Source organism: Haemaphysalis longicornis, unplaced genomic scaffold, assembly GCF_048455015.1.
Source record: "Haemaphysalis longicornis isolate Haplotype H1 unplaced genomic scaffold, Haemaphysalis longicornis Haplotype H1 scaffold_1, whole genome shotgun sequence".
NCBI classification, from domain to species: domain Eukaryota; kingdom Metazoa; phylum Arthropoda; class Arachnida; order Ixodida; family Ixodidae; genus Haemaphysalis; species Haemaphysalis longicornis.
Window position 1 is genome coordinate 450,814,253 of NW_027526203.1, and position 20,391 is coordinate 450,834,643.

The window sequence follows — 20,391 nt, forward strand, 5'->3', positions numbered from 1 at the left end:
TCCACATATACATATATCATCGGCGATTATCGAAGGTACATAATTTGTCCATCCACCGGTGCGTTTTATGGAATTGGCACGTATCGCGGGCGCAGTGGCAAAAAAGGCTATCAAACGTGTCGCCAGGGTACCTCTGGCATGAGAAACTGGAGTACCAAGCACATAGTTTGAGCCAGAAGTACCCGCCAGAGGCTTTATTACTCGTACTTGCGTATTCTGTAGCCTGTTTTTTAGTGCGGCAGACGCTTTACTGGCGGAAAAATTTAGCAGCACACCAACAGCCGCTGCCATCCACTCGCGCCCCCATCCACTTGCATCCGTTGCACACAGAACGACGTCAGGGTACATCCGCTTAGCTATCGTGAACGGCTTGCCAGCCTTCTACGAATTTACAACCACGCACCAAAGCGGTTCACCAGAAGTCGCAGCTCTTGCGTGGGTTCATGGGAGTGCCGGCATCGCAGGTGAACGCTCGCTGGAAGCCAGCGAAGTTCAGAAGCGCCAAATTCACTCGGTGTGCCACGTCCGGATCAGCGGCGCAGTACCCTAGGGTGTAGTGCACGAAGAACAGTTGGTCCAGAGACATGGAGACTGCGTTGTCGAGCCGGAGGTCTAGCGCAGGCGTGCGCGACTCGAAGGCCGTGTGCGCCACAACCAGCGCGGCGCTCTCTTCCACCGCGGCAGGCCTCTCCCCCTGGCGGCCCTGGAGCGCGTAGCACTTCTGCAACGTTGCCAGGCCCTGGCGCGCAGCGGGCGCCCACCAGGCCCGCGGGTCGTCAGCGTGACTGCCGGCGCCGTCGAGCAGCATCCGCACGAGGCAGCGCGCGGCGCGCTCCCCCAGCTTCGCCAGCTGAAGCATCAGGAACGGCTCTTGCGCCGGTGCGGTGGTGTTGAGCGCCGTCAGGGGCACGTACAGCACACGCCGACCGGGCGTCAGCGAGCACTCCGGGTCCGAGGGCGGCTGTCCCAACCATGGGTCGGCGGTCTGCAACCGCCGCTGCTGGAGCTCCTTGGTGATGCGAGCGTACGAGCGCAGGGCCTCGCCAGCGATGACGTGAGGCACCTGGCGCGCGTCCTGTTCGGCCTTGAGCGAGTCGGTCACCCAATCCGGGAAGAGGAGCTTCGGCTCGAGCTGCTGCAGGCGCTGGAGGGCGCGGTCGCGGGTTTCGCCGTCCAGCCACGGTAGCAGCGCGAGCCGCGAAGCTAGCGCCTGCTTCACTGCTCCGCCCAGGTCGGCCGCAAGCAATGCGTCCAGCAACGAGCGGTGCGACTCGTACACGATGCGGTAGAATAGCGTCGGCGTGGCCTGCTCTACGGCGCGCAGGCAGACCAGTCGGCCCGGCCCGTGGTTCCCCAGGCCCAGCTCTCGCGCCCGCAGCGGCACGAGCTTTCGCAGCGAGTCCGGCAGGAAGGGCGACACATGCACCAGGAGCCGGAACCCGATGTAGTTCAGCACCACGTGTGGCGCCGTGTCATCCAGTAAGTAGCCCAGCCGGATGGCGTACTCAGGAGCCCTCAGCAGCAGTTCCGTGTCGTCGGTGACGTGACTTTCGTTCTGCAGGAACCCTGCCAGCAGGGCCCGGTAGCGTGGCACGCTCCTCAGCCTCTCCAGTTTGACGTCGCGCACAAGGTCCCCAGAGGGTCCAGGTGAACGAACCGCGCTGCCCAGCTGCTTTGCAAAGTTAGTAAGGTCAAGTGCTACAGTGTGCTTGTTGGCCTGCTTGCGAGCCACCGCAGACATGGCCAAAGAAACCGCCTCGTGGTACCATGCCGTGTCGTTACCCGGTCGAAGCAGCAGCACGGGCTTGTCCAGGGCCAGTAAGGAGGCGCGCCCCATGAGTGGGTGCTCGCTAGGTTCCAAGAGCACCAGAGTGGACAAGCCAAAGTAGCGCAGAGCACGAGCTGCTGCTTGCCAGATTGCAGGTTCGCCCTGCGTCGTTAACTGAAGGTACGGCCAGTCTGCCAGTGACGTTGCCTTGAACATGTGCTTTAGAGGGCCCCAGCCCAGGCGATTTCGCGCGTCTTCGTCTAGGCATTCTTTCCAAAGGTCTTGCATAAGCTTTGTGGCGAGACTTCCAGTGGCCGGAGGACCGCTGAGCTGGCGAAGCAGAGAACGCTCCAAATCTGACAGCAAGAGCTCGTCTGCCAGTTTCGTCTTGCTGTTGGAGCACACGAACTCGTACATGCTTTCACACGGGTTCACGTTCCAGTTCAATTGGTGTGATACGTAGTTCCCTTCGGCTTGACACTCCGGTGAATTGCATTTTTCAAAACCGGGACCAAAGCTGTCGTTTAAGGACATGTCATTTTGGTTTGGGCCTCTATTGAATCCTTTCATGCTCGCGTTAGGGGGAACCACAAAAAAACTGCCATTCAAAGAGTGCACCGCTGTGCGCCGTCCATATATGTCTAGCACTGTCCAAAGGCCAATAATTGTGGCTAATAACACGACAAAGTAAACAACCATCTCCGTTTGAGAGTTGCGCATTCTTGTTTGTATTGCAGCCTGATATTTTTTTCTTTCTGCTTCTGGATACACGAGCGGTGACGACGCCAGCACTTTTTGCTTTTCGATAAAATTGGGTGCTGCAGTTGCCACAGACTTCGAATCTGCCGTCGTGTTTCCGTACTCGGACGGACTGTCTGTGTTAGGAACGCTAGTTGTCGCGCTGAGCATTTTGCGGTGCATGTATCCTCCTCCGTCCGTGCTGCTTCCTATTCCGCGAAGCAGGTTCATCTGATTGGCTTTCATTCTCTGCATGTGCTGTTGTAAAATCATCTGCTGGCCAAGCTGCGGCCGAAGGTTAGAGGAGCTGCGCGGCCGCATGCTGATTCTGATCGTGCTTGAGGGACTCCTGGGGATTCTTGGAGGACCTTGAAAGCGCGCCGCCACCTTCATCTGCTCTTGCATCTGTTGTTGCTGCTGCTCGAGAATACGCAGCTGCATGTTTTTTTGGAACTCCAGCTGCCGGGGGTCTGGTAAGCGTGGTAAGCGTGGTAAGCGTGGTGAAAGTCCACCGATTTGTTGCAAAGGAGACATCGGCCCCAGCGGCGCTGTTGACCTGGGCCGGGGTATGCGAAACGGTAAGCGCGGGAACGGTGTGGTGGGCTCATATCCGGTTACCGGAAGAGGAATCTGCTGCATACAAGGCTGGACAGGGCCTTCTTTCTGCAGGTTTTCTTGCTGTTTCGACGGCTGTTTCGACTGTGGCTCTTGTTGCGGTTTTGGTTGTTGTGCTTGCTGCTGCTGTTTGGACTCTACCTGAGGCGGTTGCTTGGGGAACGATCGAGGCATGTTGCTCTGCGCCCTCACGGGCTCTTTGTTAACTTGCGCAGGAGAGGAACTGCGGACCGCCTTTTGTGGCGGTGGCAAGCGCCACGGAGGAGCCTCAAGTGGCCCCCTAGCAACCGTTTCCGCCCGCGAGGGCAACCGTGGGGGCGGAATTCTGGGCAGAAGAGGTGAGCCACCGGGTCCGGCAGGACGCTGCACGCCGGGTTCGCTACCCATGGGCTGCGCCATCCTCTGTGGGCGGGGTAGTCGAATGTCGGATCGTTGAAACATGACTACAGTGCGTGGATGGGACCTCGGGCGTGGAAGCTGCTGTTTGAATGGGTTCGGAAAGCGCATGTCTTGCGGAAATTGAAGCTCTCCCGACGCTTGCATTGTAGGCCCCGGAACTAATGGCGATGATCGGCTTGACAGTAGGCCCGGTTGCATTGAAGGAGTTTCAGGCTGATTCATGCCACAACCGAAAGGCAGATCTCGCGGTGACTGCTGATTGAAAAAGGCGTCTCTAACGGGAGACCCTGATATTGGCATTGGCATGTCCGATATTTGTGGAAGCTGACCCGGCATTTGCATATGTGATCCCCAGCCTGGCGTTGTCTGATTTGCCCAATCTTGCATAGTAGGCAGTCCTTGGGACTGCAGTCTATGCCTGGAATCTTGTATGTTTTGACCCTGGATTATATTTGTCATTGAAGGGGTTCCTAGATGTATTTGAAGGGGCGACTGCCCTTGTTGCTGCTCTAAAAACTGAAATGGATGCTGCTGTTGCGATTGGCTTGGAAAGTTAACTGGAGGAAACAGCGGGCTTTGGTGTTGCATCTCAAAGAACGATTGATCTGGTTGTGTCCCTGCTGTCATTTGCGGGAACCCCATTGGCTGTCCGGTCGTCGACAGACCAGGCAACTGGGCCTTAGATATACTTAAGCCTGGGGCCTGGGTCATGGGCAAACCGGAAAATTGAATTTGTTGCGCCGACTGATGAAGCAATGGCTGATCAAAAGGACCCCCCTGTGTGGTTTGTTGACCACTGAAGCCCATGGAAGCCGTTGATGGGCTACGAAATTGCATCTGACTCTGTTGCTGTTGGTTAAAGTCCATCAATCCCTGCAATTGCATTTCAAAAAGACCGGGCTGCGCTGAGACTGCCTTCCTTGGCTGACCTCCGTGTTCCAAGGACACTTGAGTTTGGGGTGTTTTGGAGAGAGTGGAGAAATCTATGGTACTCTGAAGCTGTGCTTGTAGCATTGCCTGTTCTTGGGAGAACTCATGCGAGCCCTGCAGCTGAACCTCAGATTTCGCAATGCGAGCAGTTAGTTGCGTGATCGACTCGAAAGGTCGTGATGTTTCCGCTGGTAACACAGGACTTTGGAGCTGCACTTGTATTATTCCAGGGCTTTCCACCCTCGTCGGGATTGGCGTTTGAAAAACTTGAGGCACCGGCTGAGATGGAGTCTGAAACTGGACCTGAAGTACGGACTGCGCTACCGGCGCTGGAGAAGCCCCAGATGGATCTGGGGGACTCTGAAACTGCACCTGTAGTACCGGCACACCTTCCTGTGGCTGTAGAGCATTCTGCAGGTCCTGAAGCTGCTGTTGGAGCTGCTGTGGTTGGTCTTGCGCTGGAGAGGCCCCAGATGGGTCCGGGGGACTCTGAAACTGCACCTGTAGTACCGGCACACCTTCCTGTGGCTGTAGAGCATTCTGCAGGTCCTGAAGCTGCTGTTGCAGCTGAGCTTCGGATGAACCAGTATCTCGGCCCAAATCAATCATTGCTGCTGAGGCTTGCAGGGCGCCTATCTCATTGAGTGTAGGTGGTGGCATCATGGGCGGGACGGGTGGCATGGGAGGCGGGGACATTGTTAATCGCATGGCTGATGCCGACGTGCTCGTGCTTTCGAAATCAAGTGGAGTCATGGAAAAGCCCTTAGGAGGTGGCATTGGGGGTGGCACTGGGGGTTTAGGGGGTGGCGGGGACAATGGGCCATTGGGGAACAAGTTATCGTGGTCGAGCCAGTCTGGTGAGGCGCTGGGGACAAGCCTTGCCGAACTCCCTGATGAAAACGTGTCATCATAGCCTAGACGTGACGATGAAGCAACACGTAGTTGTATTCTAGCTGGTGACATGTCTTGTCTAGGAGATGAGGTACCGCGACGAGGAGAGGAACTCCGAGCATCTCTAAGCGAGTTTGACTCATGCGGGAGTCTTGATCGAGAATCTCCATGAGAGCCTCTCAGGGAAGAATTTTTACGATTGTCTTTGCGTGACGATGTGCTACGTGCTAGTCTTTGCGAGCTAACGCGGACTTGCAGCCTTGTGGGCGAGTCAAGTGTGGGTGAGGAAGAGTAACCAGTCACTCTCGATGAGGAGCTTTGCCTGCCGCTTCCTGACGCTTCCACATATATTCTAGGTGGAGATAGGCCCTCATACGCTCTTGTGGGCGACACGTGACGGTGAGGCGAAGAATTGGCCGGCGCAGTTCGGTGCTCATCCCCTCGCTCGTAGTCTGTCTTTGAGCTGTAGCTGAGCGAGGATGTGGAGTTGCTGCAGCGCGAAGGCACTTTGGCTGCATAACTAATCCGCAATCTGGGCTCGTGCCACTTGCCATCCCGCTGGGTCTTCGGGTCATCGGCGCTCATCTGGAAGCGCTGTTCTTCCCGACGCATCAGGCGCGCACGATCACGAACCACCGGCTCGGCGTAGTAGGCTGACTGGTCGACCACCTCGAACACCGTTCTACGGGGACTGGACATGCGCATAGGGCTACGTGAGCGCGTCGGGGAGTACACATGAGCCGGGTAGACAGGCTTCGGAGACGCGCTCCGCGAATAACCATGAGGCGAAGAGTACTGCGACTGCTGCATAGCCAGGTGCCGGCTACACGAGCGCGTCAGGTGCCGACTTGGCCGCGACCACTGGGGGCTCTCCGGTCGTGACTTGGCGGGGTTGCGGGATCTTCGGGCCTTCAGCTGCGACGAAGCTGGCCGCCGGGGCGTCTCTTCACTTTCGCTCATCGACAGAGAAAGCACGGATACCTGGCTGGAGCCCTTGCCGGATCGAGGGCTGCTCGATGTCACTTTTATTTGCCGAGGAGAGCTGAAGGAAATGGATCGCTTGCCAGCAAATGTGTCACTCGACGACTTCCGCACCACCGCAGTCACTTCGGCTTCGGAGTCGCTGTCAGAGTTGGACGAAGACATCTCGGTTACTGACACCGCGCTCTTCCGTGTGACTGCCAGTGAAGCCCTCTCTGCGTCAGCAGACTTGGAACGCCTCTTGCCGTCCAGTACCTGCGCAGAGGTCACCGGCGGTGTATATTCAGACCACACGCGGGCAGTGCGGAGGAGGGTCCCCTAAATGAGCTACCACACGAATAGGGAAAAAATGGGACCGAATAGCAGGGCGTAGGTGAAGCGTACTCGCCCACGTGAACCGACGCGCCAACAGACACCCCATCCAAGCAACACTGATTTGGCAGCTGCTCGTTCTGTCCTACTATAGCATGCATGCCTACATATCATAACTTGTCCCTTAAGCACCAGCTTTCATATGTTTTCTTGCGGCAGATGTCACGGTGTTCATTAAGTAAGCAACTTTGCAATAATACCGTGTCGCACTATATTGTCTAATCAATTCCGCCTAATTTCAGAAGAAAAGCGCAAGACATTGTAGTCGTAATTGTGTGCGTTTTAGAGAACCTTGATGTTCTTGTTAATGAGCTTTAATTTTTCCCGGCCACCCCATCTCAAACGTACCAGATGTGGTGCTGAACCACCTGGCGCGTAAAAACTGCTTAATTGAATTTTTTCTGTATCCGGGAGCATGCCTTCTGGCACAAAAAATTTGAATTCATGAATTCAGAAGTACGTGTGTGATGCCGCCTTTAAGATTGTAACTTTCCCGAACCATTTGCTGACAAACAATTTTTGGCCATGTCCGGGTGCCAACCTTCGGAGCGTCCCACGCGATCTTGAAGTACCGTAAACAGACGCAACGTTTCTCTGGCCGAATGCATTTCCCGGTATGTTGGCTCATCGTGGTTTAAACCTTCACCCAAGGGCCGCTCTTTCACGATCTATACAGAATAAGAAAGGGGCACTTCTCTCTCATGGTTTCCTTTCACCCACAGCCGGATTTCAGAACTAAATTGCAACACGAATGACAGATGTGGTCGAGCACTTTATGTATTTAGCGACAACTGTTGCTTTTAAAGGCGCAAGGTCTGCTAACTGCTAAAAGGGCAAAAACAAAAATTAACTAATAAAATGGTGTAGACTGGAAATGGAGTCCACAGTCAGAGCACAAGTAAACTTGCTCAAAATACAAATTAAATGGCTGGTGTATAGGGACAGGTAGAGTAAAAGTAAAAAGTAAAAGAAAAGACAAATAAGAGGAATAATGTGTGTACACGGCCAGGTTGTGCGTATGGGTTACGGTATGAAATGAGGTGTAAATTGAGTCTTCATCAAGAAGTTAATCACGCTTGATATAAAACATGAAAGTCGTCGGACAAAACGAAAAATTAGCAGTGGCTTAGCTCGGCTATGCCATGATATACGTAGCGTGAGCTAAGGTTCAGCTGGTTATTTTTAGCTTTCGTGATTTTAGCTTGATTATCATGCTTACTGCTGCTTCAATGACACACGCGGTATACTCATTATGTGACACATGTATATTTATCAAGCGGCTCCGGTGCAGCATCACCAACCGCCCCAGAGATAAGCTGGTTCCACAGGCGCACGCCGGTGTTGCCGCGACGCACGAGCCATCGGTTCCACACCCGGCCACCCCTCGCATGATAGTAAGTGGACCGGGCCGCCACGTACAGAACGGAGGTCGGCGCAGACGCTGGGCGCGTGGGGTGCGTGAGAGATGCCGGGCAGCGAGCAACGTTCTGTGCGCCGTGTGACGTCACTGCTCCTCGCGCATGCGCAGCACGGCTCTCCAAGAGCCACGCGAAACTGCTCAGACTCGGCCAGTGTAGCTCACGCTACGAAAATTCCCGCAGTTCCACTCGGATGTTCGGAGCAGGGGTTCGCCAGTGTTTCCCTGTGTTATTGTTGCGAGTACCGTGCGTTTATCTTCTGTTTATTTGTGTTTTGCTTTCGCTCTGCTTTTTTTGTGCGTCTCTTTGTTGTGTATGTTGATTTTTGCTTTGTTTAGGTATCTGCTTTATTCGTACGCAATAACTCCTCAAATTGCCCGATTTCTAGCCAGTCTCGCACATGGGTATGCGCCGCGAAGCGAGGAACAACAACAATCATCGGATATGGCTGCTGGATGCTCGCCTGGGACGACTGGGACTACTATTGTCTCTTCCAGTGCTTTTGTCTTTCGGGGGCACAAAGAAGCTGTGCCACTGCCATAGGGATGTGTGGCACGCCATCCACTCATTAGTTGCAGAGACGGTTCCTTGCTGTGCTGGAACTGTTGGGGTAAGGTTTATTTTTATTTTGCTTTCCCACTTTTTTTTCCTGAGCTGAGTGACAATCATTTCTTCTGCTCCCCTATTTTGTCTTATCCACTTGGTTTTCCCGACTAAAAAGAAAATGACATTCTTCTTGGCCAATTCCTATCAGTGGGTATGCGTCATTTGACTTGCGCGAGGCCCAACGACATCAGGCGGACGACATCCCCCCCGCACTTAAAATAACAATGGGTTGAGTGGAACGTGTTTTGTTGTTGAGGGCCTTACATTGAAGTAGAATGTCGATTACAGGTAGGCGTTCACCGCACCTGCTGCACGTTGTCTTAAAAGGGTACTGACAAAATTTTGAAGGCGAGATAACTTTGGAGATATATTGGTTCGAACACACATACATCATTTGCAAAATATCAGCGGCAAATACAGCCTAGAAAGTGTGCGAAACGCAACCGAGCAGCCAGCGGAGGACCTCGCGCAATCGATGTTCGCCATCGGGCAGCTGGCCGTGATCTAGGTTCTACAGCGATTCTAGGCACTCTATTTAATGTTTTTAAGTGCGAATGCACTTTATAGCGGACCCTGAATCACTCGTCCGCCGTCCGCGCTCCCTCTCTCCCCTAGCAACGGCGCGGAGGAGGAGAGAGAGCGTGCGTAGCAACGGTCTCGGCGTAGCAACGGTCTCCTGCTCGGCGTAGTTCTCTCGGCGCGCCAGCCAGGCCACTACACTATATAAAAAAACAACAGCATCCGGCGCCCGGTTTCGATCCAAGGACGTTGCGGCCGCAGCGCGACGCTCTACCGACTAAGCCACGGAAGCCACGGAAGGCACGCTAATTTCAGAGTTAGGAACGCTCCTTATATCTTTAACGCATTCGAACTACGTCGTCAGCGGCGTTGCGTTGGCGACTCAGCGGCGTTATAGCGGCTTGATAACTGCGTGGTGTACACGTGATACTACAAACCCGATGGAAGAGATGGAAGAGAAGGCGGCGAGGCGGTGGGCTGCGGGTGCCGAGCGCAAGCGCCGCAAGCGGGCCGACAACCGTGCATTCGCACTTTCACATTCTCCCCCTCGGGGAAATGCGAGGGACTTTTTATTAAACTGGGCGCGAAAACGCGCCGGGGACACGAAAAGCGCACTGAGCGAGCCGCACGGTGTCTGCGCTGGCGGCGGCCACGGCCGCGAAGTGGCGCAGGCCGGCGCAGGTAGCTCGAGCGATAGTTTGTTACGGCTGCACGAAATGGGACCCAAGTCCCAAACATGGCAGCACATATGAGGAAGGAGTTAATTATGCGATGTTGGGTTGCATTAAAAATCGTCATCTGCACCACTTAAAGCGGCTTGTGCACTATTTAGAGCGGCGTCTGCACCACTTAGAGCGGCCTAATTGGCCTCAAGAGAAGTTGGACCCACCCAACGTTTAACTGGGAAAATGCAGTGATATACTTGGTTGTTGAATATTTCTGATACCTAATATGACTATCCGACGAAGTAGACTCGTAAAATTATAAATCTCGGTTTCCCCTCACCCCAAATATTGCTCTAAACAAGGTCTCAAATAAAATCGCAACACTTATGGGTTATTGCTGTTAGCGTTTTGCGAGTAGCGTGGTTTTTTTACACTGAACATTTTTCCTAGCATCTCGTTTCAACCTCACCACAGCCCAAGGCGAACGGGATGAATAAGTAGTGTTTTGGGCTCGAATATGGCGACACATTTGTAATACAAATCAACAACGTCTTTTTCGCGCGGAAAGCGGCAATTGTCCTGGCCCACTCCTAAAACGCTTCGTACGGAGTGACGACGGACCGCCCGGTGCCAACGTTCTTGCAGGGACGACAGTCATCCTTGGTTCGGTGTATAGGAGGCAGCTACTCCGAAAGAAACGAGAGTATTAGGGGAAGAGGAGCCAAATTTGGGAGAAGATTATTTGCAGATAAAAAAAGCGAGAGGGAAAACACAAGAGGAAACCAAAACGGCTCAAACGATGAGTCAATTCAACTTAAAATTAAAATAACCTCGGGATGCCGGGGGCCTAGTTTACATGGCCTTCCAATCGTTTTTCTCATGTTTTCACTCAGGGACGTTGCCAAACGGCTGAGTATGGGGTTTGAGCCGACGCCGAAGCCGCGCAAGGCAGAACTGCGTAGCTTCCAGCTGGGAATCTTCTGATAGGCAAAGTAAGTGGCCTCTTCCATTGCCCCCCTCCCTCCCCCCAGCATACGCATTCCGTCCACGACAATGAGCTTTGTTGCCTTCATAAGCCTGACTCGTCAGCTTCGCATAGCTTTCCCCCCACGCAAATGTGACGATTGTGACGACTTGGCTACCTTCTGCACCTTCTCACTTCAAGGCGACACGTTTTCCTTTGTACATATGAACATTCGCAGCATTCGTCGCCGCATGGACGAGTTTCTTGCTATTTTCCTTAACACTGGCCACATATTATATACTATCGTTTTAACGGAAATCAACATTCATGCTGATTTGGTTTCCCTTTTTTTGCTTGAGCACTATTCCAGATATTCTTTCACACGGAAGACAGGGAGAGCAGGTTGCATCATGATGTTTGTACACGGACTAAATCTCTCAACCTTCACCCCGATTCTCATCTGTGCCGAGTGTGTAGAGCTAAAAATTTCTCTGCCTGATGCCGATATCAGCCTATTTCTATTTGCAGAACTCCCTCTGAAAACTCAAATTTATTTAACAGGAATGATCTCGTTCGTTCCTTACCACCAAATAGCCTACGTTGGCCTATTGACACCCTATCGCCGTCAAGGCCAGTTAGCGAGTACCTGAACACACTATCAAAATGGGGAGTCAGTCCAACAATTGATGCCTATACTCGAGGCGAATATATCGGAAGCAAACTCGTAACAGCTTGCCTCGACCATATTAATGTAAGCGCCTCATTGGCCAGCACCGTTTCTACAGTAGTCAAGTGTAAACTGGCCGATCATTATATTGTAGGCTTTTATTTTGCGTTTCCAGTTCCGCGCAAATCACGCCCTAACATTTACTGGTTGAACATCTTTGATATCGATAAATTTGACAAACTTGTAGCCACCTTTGATAGGTACAAGTTTTTACGTAGCGTCACGAGTTGCACTGCTCATACGCGTTTTGTTGATACAATCCTTTCTCTAAACATTACCGCTCCAAAAACAATAACAGTGAAAAAACGCAACCACAAGCTTCCATGGATAACATTAGACATACTTACGGCCATGAAAGAAAAAGACGCCCTTTGGTTGCTTTGGTCACGCTGTAAGCTCAAACAATAAAGACCTGAGAAATATGCACAGATCAATGCGGAACACGGTAAACGCCTTTATTCGGTCGGCTGGGTGTCAGGACAACAAGCACTCCCCCAGAAAGATGTGGTCAGCTATTAATGAAATATTTGGACAAAGACCTCACGTCCATCGTCCAAGAATTTAATTGCTTATTTTTCTGAAGCGTCTTCCTACCTCCAGCATTTTGCTGCAGATGAGCCTAGCGCTGTTCCCAGTTACTTCAGGAGACTGACACGGCATATTATTCAGCTTCCGACCTAAGAACAAACCTGGTATAGATGGCATCTACATGAATGATCTTCAACACAATTATGTTGTGCTGCAGTCCGTACTTCTATTTATCATCAATGGGTGCGTGGAGCATTGCGTTGTACCCGACGATTAAAAAGTGGCTGTAGTGAAACCGCTCTATAAGAGTGGCTGCCAAAGCAAAGTAGAGAAATACAGACCATTTTTCATCCTGCCTACAATCAGTCCAATAATTGAAAAACGCCTGCTCAAAACAATGACCAAAAAATAATGCGCTCTCGCGAGCACAGTTCGGTTTCATCCAGGGAAGAATAAGCACAATATCCTTGCTAGAAGAATTTACGGACGTTATCTACTCTGCTTTTGATACTAACGAATTTGCTCGTGGTCTTTTCTTAGACGCAAGTAAGGCGGTTATTCCAGTCCTTTACATATTGCTTCTTGATAAGTAAGAATTGGTTTTCGCGGTCCCTTTAAAAAACTACTATCGAGTTATTTTTTTTAATCGACGGCAGGTGGTGCATATAAGTGACTACACAAGTTCAACAATATTGTTAAAATAAGGGGTTCCTCAAGGATCAGTTTTATACCTTCTTATTTAACTTCTACGTCAATTAATTACACCAGTTTGTATCAAAATGTATGTTTCAGTACGCCGATGATACTGTCCTGTCAACTCAAGTCTCTTGATAAATGCGTTTATAACCTTCAAGCAGTCGACCCATCTGTAATGAACTGGTGCACGGGCATCGAATTGGAATAGACAAAAGACTAAACTGTTGCATTTTTTGTGCATGACTCTAATTGTATAAATTGCAAATGCAGGCCACTCCAGTTATCAAATATTGTAAAATAATTTGGCACTGATTGATTTGACCGATGGATTTGATTGACTGATTTGATCGATTTATTGCTAGATTGATTGATTGACTTGATCAATTTACTGCTCAATATCATGCTTGATCGGGTAATTATTGGTTGATTGATTGATTGATCGATTAATTATTTGATTAATTGATTAATTGATTAATTAATTAATTAATTAATTATTTGATTGATTGATTGATTGATTGATCGATTGATCGATTGATCGATTGATCGATTGATCGATTGATTGATTGATTGATTGATTGATTGATTGATTGATTGAAGGTTTTAACGCGCCGACGAAACGCAGTCGATGAAGCGCGCCGTAGCGGAGGTCTCCGGATTAATTTTGACCACGGGGGGATCTTTAACGTGTGCCGATGTCTCGTTCGCAGAGGGTATGGCATTCGTAGAGGGTATGGTAGTGAGTGTCGAGTGCCCCGCAGGCTGGACATGTAGGGTCAATAAAGAGGTGTATAAAATGCTTCTCGTCGTCTCGGCGGGCTTGCCGCTTGCGCTCGGCTAGTGTCCCTAGATAACGGTACAGATCTGTATCGGCACTCTTTACTCCTGTTGTTCCGTGCCGCCGCCATGATCATTGGTTAGTTTGCATTACGTGACATTTGTTTGCACTGCGACTGTTCATGGGCACCGCCATTTTGTTTATGCGTTTCTGTCAACTCCGGTAGGCTTAGCTTGTCCTCCCTGCTCTGTGGCTGCACGCGACTGCCATCGTTCGGCATGCGAATCAAGCGTGTAAAAGCATTTCAGCACAAAAGTGTCTCCATAAATACGGCAATTCTGGGTCCTGCCTAGCCTGACGCATGCGTTCGGCGTCTTGGGCAAGAACTGCTCTATTTAGTGACACTAGTCCGTCCTAGCATTCAAAGTTAATCTACAAACACAATCTTTACTAGGAACACAAAATAGAGGGAGGGGGGTCCTGTATACGTTATTGCTTCGCGTAAATATTGCCAACTTTATATACAGGCGTTGCGTTGCTGAGCACGAGGACGCGGGTTCGATTCCCGGCCGCGGCGGCCGCTTTTCTGATGGAGGCGAAAAGCGCAAAACGCCCGTGTGTACGAGATTTCGGCGCTTGCTAAAGATACCCAGGTGGTCAAAATTAATCCGGAGCCCTCCACTACGGCGCGCCTCATCGCCTGCGTTGCGTCGGCGCGTTAAACTCAACAATCAATCATTAAACTTTATATGCAGGATTTATGTTTAATAGACATGCGAAGGGGTGCGTCTTCGATCTAGGTAACGAAATATTAAAAAGTGAGTGTTACATCTATATAGGGCAAGTTATTATTTCTGATTCAAATCATGAAAAGAAATAAATGCAGAGTAACTATCGGGTGGGCTGCATTCGGCAAGAAGTTGACTAAGAAGGCTTTTACACAAGTAATGGGTACCTTAGGTACTAACATAATGGGGCAGAAACGTAAACCAAACCTTTGAACGAAGAGTAATTTGACTAAAATGCCACCTTTGAGCTGCTACACGCCGTTTTTCGAAATCATTGGGTTGAAATATTTGAGTCGCAGGAGCACGACCACTGACATTTCTGGTTCTCAAAGGCCGTTGAAACGTGAATGTTAGTACTTTAAGGTGTAATTTCTGCATGTCGCATTTAAAAAATTATTTACGAGTAAAAATTGGTTTTTACAAAGCATGCCCTTAATGATTTTTCACTTGCTTTTGTTTTTTGTCGCTCATTCTACGACAAAGAAACTTTGTACGCACGGCACCGGTGGTGCGAAACATGAAAAGAAAACGGCCTACAAAAGCCATTTTGTGCATGTTCTCTGCGTGTTTGTAAGTTGATATCAATTTTGTCACCCGCAATGGGTCTTTTTGGCCTAGTTTAACTCGAAATTTCTGCCAATTCAAAAGAACTATACTGAACTGCAGTGGCGACACCAAACCATGGCGGGTGAATGCGGAAACTTTCAACTGCCTTTGATAATTGTCGTGTAGGTCGGCGGAACTCCTTCCGGTTCGAATGGCATTTGAAATTTGGAAGTCCATTCACTCAAACACCCGTGTACCGGAGTATTAGATCGTCACAAAACGGCCGTGGAAAGGATGCTGGGGAGTTTAAATCAGAAGTTAAGAAAACAGCCGCGTGGATTAGGTGACAAACTCGGTTGGAAGACGTTATCGTTCAATTTGAGCAGAAGTGGGGCTGGACAAATCTTGTAATGCGGATGACGGACAGCAAATGGACCATCCATTTAACGGAGTGGCTTCCAATGGACCGAAACGACATAAGGTTGAAAGGTTGCATAGTCAGAAAAGGGGGAGGGTCGGGGGGGGGGGGGATGTACTGAGCATACTCCCAGTAGAAAGGGCTGGAAATGTTTGGGATAGTCCTTCATTGCTGTTGAACTTGTTGTTGATGATAGTGGTGATGATGATGGGGAACTCTCGTGCCACTATCGTGTAGGTTCTTGAGGCAGAACCTTCCTGATTACACCTAAGCTGCGTTTCAAGTTACTAAACTGGGCATGCGTCGTATGCGGATGAATGGCGGTAGTAACAGCAGTGTTTTTCTCACGAGCCTCTCCTCACTCAAGAGTCCAAGTGGAAGAGGCGATACCGCTGCTCAGTAAGAAGCGAAATGCTAAGGCTCAGATTGCATTAGTGGCTTAATGAGGAGACAGCGGCTGGTCGGGGCCCGCTCTCGAGTGAAGTGAAATCGCGATCCGGTTCCTCCCTCTGAAATAACTGTAGACACAGACAAACACCTAATACCTGTGCTACACGAGCGTTTGAAAGGACATTTGAGTCAAATGGCCTTTGAAATTTGAAATGCCATTCCGCCCACCTAGACGACAATTCTTGAAGGCAATTGAAAGTTACCATGTCTTGGCGTCGTCACTGCTGCCCTGTTTCGTTATTGACAAAAATATCATTTGAGAGTTAAAAATGAGCAATAAAACAATTAGTGATCAAATTGATAACGACCGACAAGTGCGCACAAACATGCATTAACAGCCGTTTTTTTTTCTCGCACCGCTGTTGTCGAGAGTACAAAGTTACCTGTAATCGTAAAGCGAGTGACAGAGAACAAAAACAAGTGAGAAATATCAAGATTGTGCACTTTAAACATCAATTTTTATTCTTAAATATTTTTTTCTAATTACGGTATGCAGAAACTCCTCCCTAGAGTACAACTGTTCACGTTTCAAAGGCCTTTGAGAACCTCCAAGGTCGTTCGTGGTGCTCATTTGACTCAAATGGCATTTCAACCAAAGGCATTTGAAAAACGTCATGTAGCAGCTCAAAGGTGTCATTTGATTCAAACGACATTCGACTCAAATGCCTTCGAAACGCTCGTGTAGCACGGGTATAACACTCTAACCGCTGATCTACAAAGCTTCAAACTTCAATCCACCCAAGTTTCACATTATCTGTCCGCGCCATTCCTCGCAAAGCAAGGGACAAGAATTCTTTTAATTTGAACATTGGTTTTGTTGCACGGTTATTTAAAACGGGTATAAATCCTTACCGCCGCAACTGAAAGCCCCCATGTTCTCGGTGGCGACACAGTCGCAAGAATTGGCGCCCGTGGTTTGAATAACGCAGGAAAGGGCGACAATGTTGACGGATTTTTTTAGTTCTATAAGCTACGGCCAAGACCCAGAATAATTCGCTTGGATGATTCAAGCATAATGTAACGGTTCGACGCGTTTACCCCGTTATGTTCGAAACGCATTTTAGGTGTTCGAAGAACCAGGGATTTCCATCAGCCCAAATGACGGCCTAGTCCTCATGACAGCATGATAGGAATTTGCCACAGTTACCAGTAGTATAGTTAGTCTGCTGGCCGTGCGAAGTTTACCCTCGATCCGGTCTTATAGCTTACGGAATGATGATCTAGGACATCCAGTGTTGTTGAGTGTCGGTTTAGCGCAGCTAACGCCCCGGTTCGACCCCCACCAAGCTGTGGTTTTAGAGCTGACAGGCAACATACAGACATGGGCTGTGTCTGTACGCCCCTTGAAACGACTTGGCGAGCAGTTAACCGCATACTTCCCTTCATGCCCAATGACGTCAGCGTCTCCCTCACTCGCATGACTTCCGCGGGGTAGGAAGGGACAGCGCATTGGAGAGGAGGCCCAGGACGCGAAAGGGGCTCGTTCGGCGGGCGATCCGGGCGAGATGCGAAAACCTGCCCGAGCCTGACCAGGGAGAAGGAGGAAAGATAACTCTTCAAAATTAAAAAAAAAAAATCACTGACGTTTCACTTCGCAGTAGTGTGTATGCTTTGGTGGCGCAAAGGAGTCTGCGGTCAAAGACCTTCGGGTCTATGCCGCGTGATCTGTCAGTGTGTTTACAGTACCGAAAGTTGAGCGTGAGCTACATTAAAAACAGCTGATAGATACGTCTAAAGGGCCGTTAGTAAAACTTAATGATGGTCACAGTGAGAAGTGAAAATGGTGATGAAGCGTAAAGAGCTCCAGGAGGCTCAAAGCAAAGGCAGTGAGATCCCAGCGCAAACCAGAGAACAGCCAGAACCACCCTCGTTCCCGAGAGGATTCTGAGGTTACGCAGGGGAAGGAACGAGTGCTAAAAATTCGATGTCGGGAATGTAGCATAAAAGTCGTTTGGTGAAAAACATTTGTTAGTCCACTACAAACAGATCAGGGGACAATGAACGCTGGTGAGGCACACAGAATTTCGTGAAATATTTTATATATCCTTTGATGATACGCTTTCGCTGTGCCAACCAAGAAATGTCGTGCAAAAGCAGCCCATACTCCCGCTTAAAGCGTTGTCAAATACCCATTTAGGGCACGGGCACAGCTTCCGTGTGGACTTCGTCGAGCCTCCTAGTGCTCGTACTTAAAGCGATCCATCGATTCCGCATGCCGCAGCATCCACCAAAGCGTTGTCCAATACCCCACTGCGGCGGGCATGTTCCCGTGCCCCACGGCGGGTATTTGTCTTTTTTTTTTACTAACCGCAGCTATGTGCCTGCTTAGGCCAGCTTTAGCCTTGAAACCTTATGTTCGCCAACCGATATTCTCAATTTGGTGTAATTTTTTCAAATTAGTGAAGGTTGACGACGTGCAACCTCAAATCCTGACGCTAGGCCAAACGTCCTATGTTGAGGTCTACCGCTAGGTTACCCTAGGTAATGTTAGGTAATGATTGTGTCAAGCAACGCCACACATTGTGCGCCAAGCTGCAGCTTGGCGCACAATGTGTGGCGCGCATGCGGATACCGGTTGACGACGTTAGACCTCAAAGCGTGACATTAGGCCTAACGTCGGTCCGTCGATGCCCAATCGCCTACCTCCCTCTGCTGCCCATTAACCTTTCTGCAAGCTAGTTTTAACCCCAAAATACGGGCGCCTTCACGAAAGAAGCTTCATGTAAGAGACATCAATGATGCTTCACGGAACGGGCTTCACAAATTTACAGCGAATTTACTAGCCCAGAGGTGGGCTAGTCGTGATTTCGAGCTAGAACGGAAACCGATATGCATGAATCGTACTCTAATGTGAAAGCATAAAATGATCCATTGAATGAAAAAGCCAGCGTAGGCGTCTGTAGCAGCGAAACGAGTCCGTAAAGATGTCTTCTTAGCAACGCAGTAATAATTGTTGAAAAGCCAGCCGAACTGCTGGTGGCGCAGAGGGGGTAATTCTCGGCCTTTATAGGCCTTTCAGGTCTAACGTCGCCACCGGCCCCCGAGCTTGGCCATCTTGACATGCGTCATATGTCAAGGGAAAACAAAGTTCCAAACTGCAAACTGGTAATCTTCATGGTGAGAGTACACGTCTAAGCTGCATGAGCTTATTGCATCGCTTGCGACAGAAAAAGGGATCATTGGCAGTCGTTATTTGACGGCAGGCAGAGTGAGCGGCCTTGTCCGCTCTTCCCACCTGCCTCTCTCATGTATACGAGTACTTCAGAGATGGCCGCAAAACTCACGACCGGGAGTAGCGGAGGAGACGCGAACTTCGGGAGGTTTTCGTTCGCCGATCGAATTCTTCGCGCGCAACTAAGTTGTTGCGCGTCTTCAAAACAGCTGCCGCTGTTTCGAAGTCTATGCAGTTCGCGCTTATCCCTGTGCTCGTTTTAGATGCAGAGCATCTGATTCACTCGCCTTGTCCCTCCGGCGTCGTCGTCGTTGTCGTCGGCGTTGTCCACCCCTCCCCCATTCTCCTCGCCGGCCAGCTGCGCTCTCCGCCGCTCACCCCCTCTCCTCTCCCATAGCGAACACTCTCTCGCGAGGGGCATTGGCTTGGATTGGATTGGCTTGGCTTGGCTTGGCTTGGCTTGGATTGGATTTGGATTGGATTGGATTAAAGTGGATTGTGTTGGATTGTGTTGCGTCATAGCCGCGGCAGACGCGCTGGGGCCTGCGCAAGTGCAGTACTCTCTTCCGCGGTTTCCTCTCGGGCGCGCTGCGCATATAACCGGTGTGCCGTTCTCCGGCGAAGCAACATCCACTCTTGGCTCAAACACCTAGAGTCCACGACGCTTTACAAGTATGCCAACGTCGTCATCGACTGGGGCCGGCTTACGCAATCCCCTCAACGTTATGCGCGCTATAAAACGTGGGCCCTTCGGCGCTCCGCCTATGCGTCGCATCTACACAGGGGTTCCCGCTAGGGGAGGTGGGAGTTTATTGTTTTTTACAATCCCAGCAAAACCTGAGCCAGTGGACCACCCGAGAAGCGAAAGCACGCGGCTACCTTGACTGAACAGGCCACCCATCTGCTTTAATTTTATAAAATAAACGTTTAATCCTCCTCCCCCTGCTGCTCCTCCTCCTCCTCTGTATGAAGCGTTTTCCATGAAATCGCAGAATGCTACCTAGGTATTGCACTCGGTCGTTCCCGCGCTTTTTTTTTCGGAAAACCGACAGGGAGGGTCTAAGTGAGGGGAGGCGTCCATGCGTCTCGAAATCTCGTGAAAAAGAGGCTTGGACAATGCCCGAGCACCAGTGAGAACGTTCATATCAGTAAACTTTGTTTGCATTACAAAAAAAAAATTATTTCGGTTGCGTATTAAGCGATTTAGCTCGGTATGTTAACTCGGTCTTAACGGTATGTTAACTGAACACTACATTTCCTGTTTTTCGTTTTTTGCAATGTTGGTGTGGTTTCAGGTTTACGTTTCTGGATTCATTCAGGTACCGAATGATTCCGAAACGTACGATTTCGAGAAACGGCAGTAATTGTGGTTGTAATGCAAGTACATCACATAAAAATGCAAGTACAACAGGGACACAAATTACA

The 20,391-nt window shown here is 50.2% G+C and overlaps 1 protein-coding gene across 1 annotated transcript in view; it reads right to left on the reverse strand.

The window, feature by feature from the left end:
• Positions 1 to 259: 259 nt before the first annotated feature.
• Positions 260 to 20,391, reverse strand: part of LOC144162406 (uncharacterized) — a 28,975-nt gene continuing 8,843 nt past the window's right edge. Inside the window, exon 2 of the mRNA XM_077692919.1 lies at positions 260 to 6,577. Coding sequence (XP_077549045.1) covers positions 413 to 6,577 — 6,165 coding nt within the window. The 3' untranslated portion in view covers positions 260 to 412. The remainder of the gene's footprint in view (positions 6,578 to 20,391) is intronic.